Genomic DNA, 17312 nt, shown 5'->3' on the forward strand with positions numbered 1-17312 from the left:
AGAACCCTATTGGTCTTATTAGGCTATCTCAAGATTTTCATGTCAAACATCAGAGTTTCAAAGTAATGATGTCTCCATGGAAAATGTAAGGAATCATATCAGCCTTATTATACTATCTCAAGATATCTATGTGGAACGTCAAAGTAATGTCATGAATATGTCCTCATAAAGGTAGGATGGAAGATGTTTTCATAGCGGTAGGATGATCAGTACTCGAATATATTCGGCATGATCAGTACTCGAATATATTCAGTGTCCTTGAAGATGTAGTAGATGGTAGTAGTTATTTACATGGAGAAAAAAATGTTTGTGAACCAGTGAGCGTAGTTATCACCATTTAATGGGGTAATTTCATAATTGAACAATCGTGTGTTAATGGTGGGTTGACAAGAAAGAATAAAATTTTATAAATTAAGGAAGGAAAATGGAGATACCATCGAAAATGTAGTATGTGGTTATGATGTAAAAATGTCAACACTGTCACTTTAATCTATTTTTAAGCGTGGGACAAGTATGAAAATTTTTGTTTCAAACGCTGCACTGCATACCTGTTGAAGGCCATGGACCGTGAAATCACTTTCCTTTATTGACGTTTCAAAAACTTTATAACTCCCCTTCCAATCCCATGGAAAAATGAATATATGAAAAAATATGAAGTGAAATACTTCAATGAATTGATTTTTCAGAGTTGAGCAAAGCGAGATGTAATTATATGCAGAAGTAAATATAAGGAGACAAAAATCCACATCAAATCTTCGGATTGAATGGAAAGATTAAGAGATTCGTGTAAGTTTGATGGTTCTCATTCCACAACAATTTCATTGTTTCCTTTTCAGGAATGGCAAAAAACCGTCGATTTTGCTCCAGACTTAGTCCAAAAAATCTTCATCGATGGATGATATACAAAAATCCAGATTCTACACATGACTATATAAAGATCAATCAACCATTCCATACATAATAATTTTAATAGGTTCCGCCTAAATCAATGAACTGAATGAAAGGCCACATAAATGAAAGTTGAAAATTAACACTAAGAGTTAAAAATACCTTGCAAACATGTGTTGCACTCGCCGTAAGGTTGGAATTAGAAAAATCAATGCAGCGAAGATTCACAAGTTCAGAATAATCTACCCCAGTCATTGTTAATTATGTCTTTTGTCATTTGTTTCTTCTAAATCTCTTATACTTTCAAAATATGCCCTATTCACCTATACCAATACATAGTTACTTCTCCTTTGCTATCAATGAATGCTAAAAGAAACCTCTGTTATCAACGAATGTGAACATAAATATCATATCATGAACGCTAACTCTATCAGTGCTTTCATTATGACTAATGGCCTGGGAATGGATGAACAACCTCCATTACGTCCCCTTGCACTTTTTTGAGTGTTGCCAAAACCTCTTGCAGGCATTAGAGTATTACATTAGCCAGAGAACTAGAATTTTTTGAAATGTTTTACGGACAAACAACTTTTAATAAAGCATCTTATAATATTATTTAAATTTAAAAAAAAAAACGCGTAAAAATCAAAATTTAAATTTCTTTTAACTAGTGAATTTAGCTAAGCACTTCACTAAATCATAAGGGCTATGACGTGTTCAAATTTGAACACTACTCATGATGTCCTTCTATGTCCTTTTAGTAAATCATAAGGGCTATGACGTGTTCAAATTTGAACACTACTCATGATGTCCTTTTAGAGAAGCCAATGATTAACCATAAGTATAGCCCCGATGACGCGGCCGGCCGCCCTTTCCTGATAAGGATAGAAGACAATGACAGCTATTTGTTCCTTCCGCGTGGGTAGGTCCTTCCTTGCCTCTGTAGTTCTGTCAAACGACTCACAAACGGTACGTTGGGGAAGATATAATCCTTTTTTAGATTTATCTGAACAGTGGTTTAGTGGCGACATATTCTAAATATCGCAGAAGAATAAAGTAAACGCGGGCATTTTTTATATATAGAGAGGGAGCGAGAGAGGGAAAACAGTCGGAGCGCAATTAGCAGCAGAGGCCAAGGCCACGTCAATGGAGAACAATAACAAGAGCAATAGCAGTGGGATGGTTAATAAGAAGCAAGTGCAGCTGTTCTACTGTAACGAGACTGAGGATTTAGCTAAGAACATTGCTGCCATTTCTGATTCCATCCACCTTAACCCCATCAACTGGAGGTACTTATGTATAAATATGCATATTTTCTCTGAATCATATTGCTCTTTAGAGGGTGTCCAATTTGTTTGTTTTTTTTACATGCAAATAAATGAGGGAATGTAATTTCTTAGAAAGTTCCATATGATCAAGCTTCACGCTGGAGTCTGGGGTAGTACAAAAGCTTAGTAGGAGCTGAAAGAATCAGCAGTGGCAGAGAAATTGGTCTAGTTGGGAAAATAAGGCGCACCATGGCGAAGCTGCTGGTCAAGTCGGAAGTGGTAAGAGCTCAGCCCATTTGCTTTTATGTATGCGGGCATTTTAAAAGACAGAGGACCATGAAGACGGGCTTACAATGTTGGGTTGGGAGAATTTCTCACTTGGGTGATGGAGGTTTGGTGGGTTGGACAAATTTATCTTGACCTAATCGAGTTGGCACCAGTGAGTAATAGCTTCCGGCCATGGGAAGATTTGGGTCTGTTTATTTGAAATAGGATTTGGATTTTTTAGGATAAGCGGGGGTTCGAGGATGGGAAAAATATGTGTCACGAGAGGGAGAACGGAAGCAGGCATAGGGGTTTTATGTTGGTGGTTCTGAATTTGAATTCTTGTAGCCTTTCTTAGAAAATAAAAGCACTGACGATATATTTATAGAAGCAAGTAAATATATAGATCTTTATGCTATACCTATGTAAAAGAATCTGTGGATGACCCCTATCACCATATCCATGTCTTGTTGTGTTGTTCAATATGATATTCTTATAGACATGTCTCCTAACATCCTGCAAGACAACTGTGTACGTATAGATAGAAGAATAGATATTAGCATTTCAATGTGAACTACTTAGACTCTAGAAGGAAGTTGGAGAATGAGGCTGCTGAATGCTACAAATTATGCCACATTGGTTTTATGAACTTATGCCACAAGCATTCTCTCCTCAAGCATTTTCATTAGCGAAGATGAGGGTGTTGGTATTTACATTAATTCTGGCTAACGCCACTCACAAGGATACGAACTAGTATCTAAACCAATGTTATCAGCCCTTTTTAATCAGGGAGGACTGCAACCTGGAGAAGCCGCACTTGGCAATCACTGCACGAAGGCTACATCAATAATTGGCACAAGGCCCAAGGAGTCATCTGGGCTATCTCTAGAAGGCCCCAAGAAAGGCTGCTTGGCTGCAATAGACACATCCAGTAGGTCCCATGCGGGGGTGAAGCATGCTGACCACGGTTTTAACCTGGGTCATCTTCACAACAACTGCTTCAAGTTGCTGGTCTTTTGATGGACCTCACCCCGCACCCACATAGCGCATGTGTGTACATGTAGATAAGTCTGGGAAGAGTTACAGAAGCTTTTCATTCTGCAAAGCATTCCATGTGTGGAGGTTATCAGCATCTCTCATCTCTTGATAACTCTGCTAAAATGAAGTTTGCTTTGTTCCTTTAGGAGTCTGTTCTATTGCACAAAAAATGGATTGTGATGTGCAATGGTGTTTATATGGTTATAGGTCATCCGTTTGCCTGGTTACATGGTCTGTGTTGGCAAAATTATACCACTTATAAAACAATCTTTTTGTGGGTTACAAGTTTATACTTGTTGCTCTCATTTTGTAACAATCTTATAAGCAAACATCTTTACATATTTTAGTTTTACAAGCAAGTTATGGAAAATAAGCATCTTATTTTTATATGCAGAAAGTTGTCCGATACTATTTTTGGAAACTTTCGTGTTTTCTATATTCATATTTATCATGGATGTCCCATACCGTATCCTAACAACATGTATTGACACATGTTCTGCAGGAATTTTGCAGATGGGTTTCCCAATCTTTTTATTCCAAATGCACATGGGATAAGAGGCCAACATGTAGCATTCCTAGCTTCCTTTAGCTCTCCTGCTGTTATTTTTGAACAACTTTCTATTATATATGCGTTGCCAAGGATGTTTGTGTCATCCTTTACTTTGGTTTTGCCATTCTTTCCTACTGGTTCTTTTGAGCGTGTGGAAGAGGAGGGGGATGTGGCAACAGCATTTACATTGGCAAGGATACTATCCAATATACCCATTTCTAGAGGTGGACCAACAAGTTTGGTCATCTTTGATATTCATGCATTACAGGTTGGTGACAATTTCTTTTTCCCTTTTCTACTTTTTGACAATGGTCTATGTGATTTTTAGTGAGTGGTTATTTCAGCACTCTGCTTGGGTTTTTAAATTTTAAATTTTTATTTATTTATTTCTATATAATGATGCAATTTCTAAGAATTATTACAGGAATTTTGTACCTTATGGTTCTTCAAATTAAACATTTATGTTCTTGCAGACAATATATCAATATAACACAATTTACCACTAAAATAGTATGTCTTAGAGTTATATCATTTCACAATGACGGTTATTTACATTTAAATGCTGTGATATCACCTGCTTTCTACTCTGTGTTGCATGGACTAAAATGAGAAGAGGAAGCACAAAATAAACATTCTTTATGTAGGCTTTTATGATTGTGCCAATAGATTTTCTTCCAGTTATTTTGGATTATGTCATTTTCAATGGCAGTCATGGTAACAAAGGGGAGATGGGAAACCAAACCCATGATCTTCTATGTTTCAAGTCAGGTCATGAGACAGTGTCAATATTGGTTTGGAACTGTATGCTTGGCGCACTGAAAAGTTGAATGTCTACAAGTACTAGAGTGGGATCTGAGACCATATTACAATAATACTTGGGGGCATTGTCTCTTTGAAGATAAGTTACGTAGAAACACTGCATGCAATTTTAGAATTGTGAGGTTGCAGCTTGATAGGATAAGACAAGATCATTTTATTAATGTCCAACAAATTACCAAAAATGATTGGTTAATGTGATTAGGAAGTGCAATGTGATACTAACCTTTAGCAATGCCCTACTCTACCCTGAAAGCATAAAACGAAAGAAATACATGAAACTAGTAGTACATCAAGGAAATAGCAGAAAATGAAGAGTGTAAGAAAGATAAACTAGATGTCCATAAGATGGGATGAGAAGTTTAAAATTGAAAGAATGCTTCATAAAGAATTTTAGCTCCTAAGAATTCACAAGAAGAGGTGAAAGAAGATAAACAACCACTAAGGGAGCTTTTCCAACAGCCTTTATGGGGATTTTCACCTCTGTAGGTTACCTAGATGACAAAGGTTTGGCTATGGAAATAGTTAAATAGGTTATTCCTGGCATTGTGTTACAATTGGAAAGGAGTCTCGTTGGTTGCTCATCTAGATGCATACATCAAAGAAAGTTTGAAGTCACATGGATTGTTGATTGGCTAGGAAACAAAACCATCTCTAGTAGGGATGATTGAATTCTCCTAGTGACCCCTTGCTCCTCTGAGTTTATACTACTGGAAGGGAAAATTAGAAGTTTGAAATGAAAGCCCCTGTTGATCATGATCTCCCCCCTAAATCTAGTCAAATAATGGAAAGCAATGCTTGTCACATCCCCATTAATTCTACAGAACTACAGATCTATTTTCCAGGCAAGCAAGGGATTTGGGAAGGATGATCTCTAGTTGTTATGGCAGTGCAGGCACTCTGGCAGTTCTCCACATCAGGTTGGAGGATTAAATGTTTCCCAACCTTCATGTTCCAAGCATATTATTCAGTCAGAACTATCCATGATATCTAATACCCATGAAGGATTCCCAAAAAAAACATAAAAATAAATAAATAAAACTGATGAAACAATTTGCCTACTTCCTAAACCGTAATCCTAGCCTGTTAATAAACAAATAACACCTCTATTTACCTTACACTCATCTCATTGAGCATACATGGGCATATGGGAGATTTCAGAGTCATAGGAAAAAGAGCTGATTTGGAGTCGAGGTGCTGATGATACCTATGTAGAGGATGATGAGGATCCCAATTTGGGGGATGCTTTTCTTGATTTGTGGTGATTTGTTTGAAATTTGTAGTTGTACTATGTAGTATGATTATTTTTGGATTCTACACATTCTTTCATTAGGAGCCTCAATGTTTTTGTATTTTCATTCAAAACATCAACTATATATCTTGTAAATTGTCTCAATGGCATTTTTCTGTATACATGAGCAATGAGCATACTTTGCATGTCTGGTGTCTAATGGTTTGGCTTTTTATTGTACATGAATATATATTTTTTGACTGAAATTTTGTATATTTTGTGTAATTTTAGTGATTCGTTTTGCAGTCCAATGTTCCATTTGGTTCATGATTTTGGGAATTCAAGTTACAATTTGTTCCAACTTCGATTATATTGGTTCCAAGATTGGATCATTGTCCACCACCTTTGTACCTTGAGTCTTTCTTCCCGCTCTCAAGTTTTTCTACCTTATTCCATGTTAGACCAAAATTCTAGATATCGATCTAGGATGCATGCCTTTTGTTGATGAGTTTTTCCTCACAACCCCTTTTCCCTTTTGTCATATTCAATGTTGCACGAAGCAGGGACGAAGCGGGGACGTTTTTTGGAAGCGGGGATGCGGAAGCCTCATTTTCCAAAAATCTAGGAAGCGAAGCGTCTGCTATATATATATATATATATATTTTTTTTTTTTTATATTTTTTTGCATTTATACTCGAAACAAACATCCCAAATACCAAATTAATTGTAGAAGACATGAAAACATGCATATTTTTGCATAAATCAAGATACATATGGCATCCATGATTCCATTGTAGTTACTAGTATGTACAACAACCATCTATATTCTAGCGATTACAAACATACATCAAATTTTTAAGCATATTATAAAACATAAAACATAGAGCATATTATGATTTATCTAGCAAGTGAGCAACTGTCAACATTTGTCATGTCCAAAATTCAAATAATAATGTTTACAAAATATGTCACTTGGTCACCGCCAAGACAAAAAAGGTTCAAAATTCAAATTCACAAGCCTACAAGTCTAATGAGTAATCTATGACAAAAGTAGTAGATTGTGAATATATCTACTAATCTCTCCTCCTTCCACCACGAAGAGAACGTGGCGGCGGGCCTCCACGTGGTGGCAATGAAGAAGATGGTGCCTGTGGAAGTTGTGGCAGTGGCACTGAAACTGATGAAGAAGAACCCCCTGCTGTTGGTGTTGAACCATGGAACCTAGGAACCAAGGGACCAGATGGGGGTGGGGGTGGCATATCAACACGATCATCATCATCCTGGAATCGCTCAAAAAATTCATGCAAAAAAAAAACACTAGTTAACAAAAAAATTAAAAACATGAATTAGAGAAATGCTTTATAAGGAAAAATTGGAAAATTCATACCACAATGGACATACTTGGATAAGAGCATCCTCTAATTGCTCTAATCGCAACACTCCATCCTCCAAATTGGGCTCCTTTGGATTCTTGTCCCAAATCAACAGGTCTTTATTAGACTTTGCATCTTCACAGTAATGGGACAACAATCGCAAGTTGTAATGAACATAAACCAAGCTCTCTGCCCGGTCTAAACTCAACTTGTTCCTTTTAACACTGTGGATGAAAGAATAAGAGCTCCAACACCTCTCTGCAGAAGAAGTGTTTACCACCTGTGATAGCACCCGCAATGGCAAAGTCTGTAGAAGTGGAGAACCCCCTCCATGCATGTTCCACCACTCAAGAGAAGAAAAAGTCTCTCGATCTCTAATTGCATGCATGCTCCCAAATGGATCAATGTTAAGCGTATAGTTGCTCAACTGTCTCCGTACCAATGCAGCCTCCTCCTCATCAGGGATTAATTTACTCAATGCAACCATATATTTTTTGTGAACCTCTTAATCTTGGTGTGGTTTTCTCTTGCTTCTCCCCTAGGTGCTGGTGTTGAAAGCCATGATGGATGATAGTATTTAGGTGTCAAAACATATGCTAATGCATGCAATGGAACATTTAGCATTTCCCATCGGTTTTCCACCTCTGCACGAATATAATTGTACAAGGTGGTATCTCTAGGCTCAACAATGTCATTAATCTGCCCCAACATGCTATCCATTTGCTCATACACCTCCCCAATTATTGGTCGATCTGAATCTCCAAACTTGATCATGTAATAAATTGGTTTGGTGAATTGCAAAACATATTTAACCTGTGACCAAAAGTAATTGTCAAGAACAGTGTCCTTGATTGCATTAGCACCATCTATGTCAGTGTTAATTTCATCCCATGATTCAACACACACCAGATTAGTTAAAGCTTGTCTCACCTTCACTAGCCGCCTAAAGGTGAGGTAATAACTAGCAAATCTTGTCTTTGCAAGTTTAAGCAACTGCAACTTGGAGTAAGTGCCATAGAAGTAGTTTACCCTTGTATGCCTTGTGGTGAATTTATTGAGTTGCTTCCCTCTCCTGTAAAGCTCAGTAATCCACCCACATTCTTTGTGCTTCTCAATATCATGCATCAAAAGGTTCAATGTGTGAACCAGGCACCCAGACCAAAAGATGTGTGGATAAGTACGCTCAATAATTTTTCTTGTTGCCTTACAATTTGCTGCATTATCTGTGATCACTTGAACCACATTATTTGGACCAACATCTTTGATTGATTTCAATAGGAGATCTGCAATGTTTTGTGCAGATGCACTGATGGAGGAGTCATGACATGTAATAAACACTGCACCACTAGAAGAAACACCAAGAACATTTATCAAATGTTGGTTTCTAATATTTGTCCACCCATCTGATACAATGGATACCCTAGAATCTATCTACTCATTTGTAAAACGTGTCAAAGCTCTTTGAACCTTAACTTTTTCTCTTTCTAATAACACCGTTCTAGCTTTCTCATAGTTGGGGGCCTTGTATCCTTTTGGGGCTTCATTGATGGCCTTTACCATTTCATGCCAATAGGGAGAGCGAAGCACATTGAATGGTACACCACAAGCACAAATAAAATGGACTATCTTTCCATCCACATCATCCCTCCCAACAACATTAAGGAAAGCCCCTATTGATCTTCTACCTCCAGAGCTTGTAGAAGTACCATGAGGAGATGAGCTACCAAATTTAGAGGTTGCACTTGATTCAGAATGAGTTTTTTTTTCTTGTTTTTTTGTTGTGTAGCCTCCTCTATTTGGATGTATTTTCTTCTTTCTTCAGATGAAATGTTTGGGCAAATATGTACCCCCAAAGGACCCTTTTTTCATCACTGTCCAGCACCCCACAAAGATGCCTCCTCACATGGGTATATGAACCATAATATGGTTTTCCTCCATGACAACCATGAGGGCACACAAATTTGTAAGTTCCACCACCCTTTCCCCCATCAAGTTTGGTCACATAGTTCCACAAGGGTGTTAATGCAGCTTTCCCATCTAGTGTTTCAGTTTCCCCTTCAGGTTCATCCCCTTCCTCTTCAAACCCTTCCTCCTCATCATACATTGGGTCACTCATATTGGGACCACTGTCCTCTTGTGCTTCTTCCCTTCTATTCCTACTCCCCCTTGCCATCATTAAAACCAAGAGTGGAATGATACATAGAAGCCAAAAGAACACCATCTTGGAATATGGATATAGGTGGTGGACAACCTGCAAGTAGAAACAATGGGAAAGAGTAGGAGAGGGAGGAGAAAAATACAAAAAAAATGTCAAAAAAATAAGGGAGTTTGGGGTTTGAACTTACCTCTTTAGCTCTTGTAGATGAAGTCCTCCAAGCTCTTGCTCCAAGCTCCTCCTCCTTCACTCCTCCAAGCTCTCCTCTCTTCTCCTCTCCTTTCCTCTCTTCTCTTCTCCTCTCCTCTCTTCTCCAACTCTCATAAACTCAAAGTGAGCAAATGAGGAATGAATGGGGGCTTTATTCCCTTCATTCCTCACCCTAACCCACCCCCTTTATGCCAAGTCAACGAAAATTAAAAAAAAAAAAAAAAAAAAAAACCGAATTTCATCATTCGCGCGACGCTTTTCTAGAAGCGTACAGGAAGCGTGCGCTTCTCCCTCCGAAGCGCCATGCTTTGTATGCCCGAAGCGCGCTTCGGAGGTCCGTAATCGCGCTTCAGAAAATTCCAGGAAGCGGCAAAATCAGGCGGAAGCGTGCTTCCGAATTTCGGAAGCGCGCTTCCAGGGAAGCTTCCTAAATGCATCCGCATGGGACGCGCTTCTGGGCTTGGAACCGGGGGGGGGGGGCGCTTCCTGCAACATTGGTCATATTTAAACTTTCTCTTTTCTTGAGTCATTTGAAATGCCTTAGTGTTTTGAAGTTCTTTGTGAGAAGCTCTTTGAAACTTGTGTGAGTAAACATCAAAGGGAAATGATAACACCCATGTGAACAATCTTTCCAAAAGCATGAATGATGAGGGTCTTTGCATCCTACATTGGTAAAACTAATGCATATGTGAAGGTATTTGAGCCCTTTTCTTCTCATTTCACTATTGGGCTTCCCCATTTTAGCGGAATTCCATGTTGATGTAGAAGACTTGGAGTTGAGGCTCTCCTCTTGCACCCCGCATCACACATTGCTATACCATGTAGATGTGGAAACCTTGCATTGTAGCTGCACCTCCACATTCTTGCCTTGTTTTCCATGCGGATGTGGAGCTCCATTGTAGACCTGTACTTTCACCTATCTTGCATTTTGCATGACTTTTAACATGTGAATGTGGAAGCCTACCATCTTTGTTGTTCCCCATGCATTTGCTCCATTGCAAGTGATGACCCACTACATTGACATATAACATTTTTTAAAAGTTGATCTGTAAATTGCTGTGGATATTCCACTTGACAATTTGTCCCAACAAATCTACCGAAATATATTAGAAAATGCAAAATCTACACTATGAGGGTTTATTATTCCTTATATTTCTAGTTTTGTTAATTACTGTTTATTGCATATGGAGGCAAATTATAATTATGTAGAAAATAGAGAACAACAAAACAAAAACTCAAAAAACCACAATTGACAAGATATATCTTGGGAAACCCTTTTGGGTGAAAACCTCACTGTAAGGTGAGGCTGCTTTACTCTCTTTCTCTAAATAGAAAATGGACGCAAGTACAAAAAGTAAGGCATGTGGCCCGTGGGCTATTACAGTGCACACAAATCCTCTCTGTGTGCTCTCTCCTTATCCCTTCGGGTTACTTTGCTCATATATGGAACACAATGCATTTGAAAAGAATTGAACCCCCTTTCCTCCTGGTGGCCTGGTTATAACACAACCCAATAGCCTACTAGTGGTTAAGTTTGACTCCTTCAACTCTTGATTAGAGTTAGGATATTGACTCTTCTACAATCTTTTTTATCATAGCCATGTGGCTAGCTCCTTTCCCATGACTAATGGGGTTTGATGTGGTATCCTCCCGAATTATGGTGGTCTAAAAAGGAAGATCAACTTTCGAGTGGTTCTTTTAAAACATAAGGAATCAAAGATCAATCTTCTAGGGAACGATGGCCAACCCTAGTTCTCTCGCTGATACCTTTGAGACGACCTTTGTCGCTGTTGCTACCGTCGCCACCAACGCGACCAACCCTAGCTCTCCCGCTGTTACATTTGAGTCGGCCTTTGTCGTTGGTGCTGTCACTGTTGTCATGATTGATGACTTTCTCTTCGACGGTCTTGTGCAGTCCTCCTCTCCCTGATTCAGATCTACTAATCTCCTTGGTATTTGTGAGGCCCCTTTCAGGGGGGGACTTTCTGTTTGCAGGTGCAAGCTGTCGTTTTGGTCTCTTCCCTTCTAGCCAAAATTCAAGAATGGATAGGAACCCCCTATGTCTTTATGCACCTCCTTTATGAGGGTTGACAACTTTAGGAAAGGAATTAGCTCAGTGATTATGGCGTAGTCAAGGATGCATCGGTTTTTCTAGTTCAAGATTAAGAGGTGGAGCTAAAGGATGGGGTGCGTCCTCTTCCTCTCAGCCTAGATCTTTTAAAGAAGCCCTAAACCGAGGGATCTTGGGGCTAAAAACATTATGGATTAGGCATAAAACATTCCATATATTAAAGTGGCAAATGATCGACTTGACTTTCTCCTTGTTGATTATATGCAACATGCCATCATTTGTTGTTTCAATAGGTTTTGGCCTTTAGCATCTGCACTTCAGGAATGGGTTCACCAGACCTAGTTCTTGAGTACGAATCCGTTTTTCTGCTCAAAAGGTTTCTTTATAGTATATTTTAAAAATCTGGAGGATCGTCAAAGGGTCTTTGATCTTGGACCATGGTTTTGGGGCCGCTCTGGGTTTTCCTTTCAACCATGGTTTCTAGATTTTAACCCCCTATCTATGTCAGCTCTGGCCACTCCTGTTGGGGTACGACTCCTTAATTTGCCTCTTCATCTGCTACATCTGGATATCCTAACAGATGTTGGAAATTCCTTGGGCCAATTCATTAAGATCGACACAGACAGGCTTGCGAAGGGTATTGTAACCTTTGCACGTATATTTGTTGAAATATATCTCAACAAGGGACTACCTGTTGACTTTATAGTGTCTTTCAACCTGATAATTGTCTTTGATCTTTTTACATTCTTATTAGTGTTCCATCATTCAATAATTATAAATAAAAACATCAACCATATAACACATTAGTACAGTGAGATCATAAAGAGACAAATGTACAAGAACACGAGATTTACAATGGGAAAACCCTTGATGGGAAAAATCCAACAACCTTTTTCAATAGAGAATTCTTTAGTTCAACAAAGACATAACTTAGTCTATCTAGGTCAAACTTGGTCTACTGTTCATCCTCCTAGTCAAGTCACCTGATCCTGCACTGTGCTCTTGATCCTGCACTACTTTCTTGATCCCGCATTTCCAGAATCTCGACCTTCCAAGGATATGAATTATAAGCTGCCACAATAGTTATAGATGCCATAGATGTAAGCCATATGCTGCCACATAAGCAAGCTGTATCTAGACATAGATGCGAGCCATATCTAAGAAAAATGCGAGCCTTATCCTTCCACAAAATGCGAGTCATTTCTTAGAGCAGATGTGAGCCATATACACCACAAATGTGAACCATAGATGCAAGCCGATAAAGTCTCATAATAGGCCGAAGTTGCCTCAGATGATGCGAGCTGTGAGTGTGACTTTTGGAGGGGCAAATAGGCCCTATATATAGTTGTTTCTTAGGCTGAATGGACATGTCCCTTGCTGGACCCGACCTGTGCATTTAGGAAGTCAATTTGATCTTGTGGAGCCGTATAGAACATTCAAAAGTGCCGACTTGACTAGGAGGAGACAAAACTTACTTTTTGGAGCTAAAACTTAAATTTCAAAAATTCAAATTTTGTCTCTTTGAAAGTCACAATGGGACTTTGACTCAAAATAATTTTCTTTTGACTCCTTAGCATTTAAATATGCTTTACAAATACATAATGACTCAATTATACATTATGAAGACCAACCATAGTTACAAAAATCAACACTCCCTCTTAAGTAGGGAGGTATTCATAATGACTATCCAAATGTTCTCATGTTGACAAAATTTCTCTATAAAAAAGGTTATAACAAATCATCATCAACCTTGTTAGCATTTCTGACATTATAACATCATCTTGTTATCAACCACTAGTTGAAATCTCTGACTCACTATATCATCAACTAGTAGGTACCTTTGACATCATCGTCAACATCCACTAGTGACCATATCCAGGGCAGTACCAAACCCATGGCAATGTCATCAACATATCAGGACTCACTCCTCTAGAGTGATCGATGCTCGAATCCCAAGGCCTCTTACTAGGCCAAAATACTGTGACCCTCAACTAGCAAGCACGCACTCACCATGCCCGGTGAGCACTCTGGGCCAAGGTTACTTGGAAGCAAGAGCGGGGAGCGACATTTTCAAAAGTTCCCGGTTTGGGTGTGAATCAAGAGCGGATTTTTATATAATATTTTTATATATTTTGATGCATATATGTCAACAAAAGCATGTAGAATGATGAATTAGATATAAAAAACATAAAAACATAAAAACATAAAATCATCTCGAAGTTATAATCTTCATCAACCACACCCACAAGTTACAAGTTCTCATTTATATAGCATGTAAGGGTGCACATAACCAAGATAACATCGAGTGTAATCAATATATGAACTAAAAATACATCAACTAATAGGCTCTAGATGGCCTCTAGCATCCAAAAAATCATGCTACAACAAATAGCTACATATCATCAAAATCATTACCTATCTTGGGATCGTTGTCATTAATATCACCCTCTAAGCAATTAACATAAGATAGAAAAAGTGTAGCACGTCAAGTCAAGATTTTGTTTGAGTGATGGGTACATTTTTAGTAGGGTCATGATAGAGGAGTTTGACAACCAATGTCACTAACATGAAGTTGCATAGAGGCCTTGGTGCTCTTGATTAAATACAAGTCCCATACCCTAGTACATGACAAAATCCAATAGAAACATTGCAATCCCCCCAATCTTGAAATCCTGAAAAATTGATAAGTCTACTAGATTTTGAGTGAGATCTAAAATTCTACTTTCTCCATATGAAATCCAATGAGGTTGGAATCACTCTCAAACAGCTTGAGTCATTTCATGGTAATGTTAAAAATTTAAGTAAAATGATGAAAATGAAAGATAAAGGAGAATGTCACTTTTACTTTAAGAATTTAACATTATCATGAATTGCATATCAATACTAAGGCCATAGGCTTGAATATTAGGTTGCCCTACTAAAAAAATTCTTGTTTCTTTGAAAAACATTTGCGTTTGGAACATCTTTGTGAGATTTATTTATTATTTTATTTTTTTAATTTTTTAATTTTTAATTTTTATTTTATTTTATTTTATTTTTGTGAAAAAAACAGGGAACATATTTTTTTTTTTGCGGGAGCGCGACGAGATCGAATTTCAAGAGCGCACTCCCAGGTCGCTCTCCATTCGCTCCCACTCGGAGCGTGCTCCAGGAGCAATTCAAGGGGGGGTCGCTCCCTCGCAACCCTGCTTTGGGCCAAAACCTCAGTCAACCCCTTCTTGGTAGGTGATTGGGTCTAGATGCTGAAAGTACCTCACTCCAACCTACTTGGTGTGTGATCAGGGTCTAGGACCTCACTCCACCCTTCTGGTGTGTGATCAGGGTCCAGATGCTGAAGGACCTCACTCCACCATGCCTGGTGTGTGATCAGGGTCTAGGACATCACTCCATCCTTCCGGTGTGTGATTAGGGTCCAGATGTTGAAGGACCTCACTCCACCATGCCTAGTGTGTGATCAGGGTCCAGATGCTGAAGGACCTCACTCCAACATGCCTGGTGTGTGATCAGGGTCCAGATGCTGAAGGACCTCACTCCACCATGCCTAGTGTGTGATTAGGGTCTAGGACCTCACTCCACCCTTCTGATGTGTGATCAGGGTCCAGATGCCGAAGGACCTCACTCCACCATGCCTGGTGTGTGATCAGGGTCCAGGTGTTGAAGGACCTTGTTACCCACCATTTTGTGGGTGATATCCCTAGGAGATTTTTTTTCTCCAAGATGGTCCTCAGCCGACAACAAGCAACCCCTTGCAGCCACCAACTAGCTCATTGTGCCATTTCTTCGCCACCTGAGCCAGCTATGTGGTCCCTCGCCCATCTGTCATGATCATATGTTTGAAGATAGGCCTCTCGAACCTAAAGGTATGCCTTGTCATTTGGTAATTGAGTATTGTAGTTTGCTTATCATGGACAATTCTAGGCATGGATTAATAGGGGGATTCAACGAAAAGAGTGGGCTAGGTCTGCGCTCTTGTTCCCTAGACCTCTTTTGGATGTTAACTTTGGACCCTAGTCCTGTGGGATCTCTTTTACTGACCTTTGGGCTTTAGGGATGGTACTGCACGGGAACCTTGATTTTGGTTGTGTGGCCCCGCTCCCTCATCCACATATATTACTCCACTTCCACTCATTATAACCCCATTCATTGTTTCTCCCACATGGGTCCACATAGGGTTAGCCTTCCCCTCCCCATTGCCCACACCATGGGTCGGGCTTGGAATGATGCCTTAGAGGTTGATGCAGCTGAAAAGATGTTAAATTTGGCAACTAGGGCCAAACTCCACCTTGGACAACTAATATGATGGAGATGATATATTTGTTGTATTCCTCTTTCCGAGAGGTTAGGATTGATCTAAAGATCATCTCATTCTAACATGTATAAATGGAATTATGAATTTATTCCTTCTATGGACAAATTGTCAAGGTCGTCCAACAATCTAATGTAGGCTTAGAAGCCCAAAAGTCATGTCTCTTCACCCTCAACGTTGCATATAAATAGAAGGAGCATCTACCTCATTTGGAAATTCATCATCTCACACATATCTCTCTCTCTCCTCATCTAATTGGGTTGTATGAATTGCAGGGCAGCCTTCTTCTCCTCCACACGTGTGAAAGTTTGACTAGGGTTTTCTGATTTCCGCGTTGACCAAGTTGCCGCAGGTTTGACTAGCGTTGATTGGGCAATGTTTGACCTTGTTTGACTGCAACTTTTATGGGAATATCTCTGTTTGGGTAAGCCACATTCTATGGCACAAAAATCGAGAATTTCTGTGCTATTTGACTAGTGTTGACTGCAACAAGTTTAACTGTGCATTGACCAAGTTTGACCAATTTCTTCAGCGTTGTTTTGGGATGATTTGGATTATTGTTGGAGGTCGAGTTGATTGGGTTTGACCGAGCTGATATGGAGGAAGATTTCTGCTGATTTGACCAACATTGACTTTCTGGTTAGGGCATCTTGTTGACCGCAGTTTGACTTTGTTTGGGCAAGTGAATTTTGTATATTGTACTCTCTCTGTGCTGAACTTTTGAGGAATAATAAGAAGACTTGATCAAAGGGTTTCCCCACATTGGGGTGTTTCCCTAGCATCCGCCAAATATTGTGTCGTCTTGTCTTGGCTTGTCTTCTGCTTTTTATTTATATTCTATTTGCATTTACTATCATGTTAATGTGATTGCTAATTTGAAAGTTGATATTGATATGCAGGTTTAACTGTGCATTGACCAAGTTTGACCGATTTCTTCAACGTTGTTTTGGGTTGATTTGGATTGTTGTTGGAGGTCAAGTTGATTGGGTTTGACCGAGCTGATATGGAGGAAGATTTCTGCTGATTTGACCAACATTGACTTTTTGGTTAGGGCATCTTGCTGACCGCAGTTTGACTTTGTTTGGGCAAGTGAATTTTGTATATTGTACTCTCTCTCTGTGCTGAACTTTTGAGGAATAATA

At 39.1% G+C, this 17312-nt stretch overlaps 1 protein-coding gene across 1 annotated transcript in view; it reads left to right on the plus strand.

The window, feature by feature from the left end:
• Positions 1–1850: 1850 nt before the first annotated feature.
• The window catches only part of LOC149249240 (Phosphoribosyltransferase family protein), a 117979-nt gene continuing 102517 nt past the window's right edge, over positions 1851–17312 (plus strand). Inside the window, exons 1-2 of the mRNA XM_089458656.1 lie at positions 1851–2177; positions 3961–4276. Coding sequence (XP_089314782.1) covers positions 2035–2177; positions 3961–4276 — 459 coding nt within the window. The 5' untranslated portion in view covers positions 1851–2034. The remainder of the gene's footprint in view (positions 2178–3960; positions 4277–17312) is intronic.

Source organism: Pinus tabuliformis, chromosome 7 (genome assembly GCF_031772625.1).
Source record: "Pinus tabuliformis cultivar Carrire ecotype Pingquan chromosome 7, CPIR1, whole genome shotgun sequence".
Lineage (NCBI taxonomy): Eukaryota > Viridiplantae > Streptophyta > Pinopsida > Pinales > Pinaceae > Pinus > Pinus tabuliformis.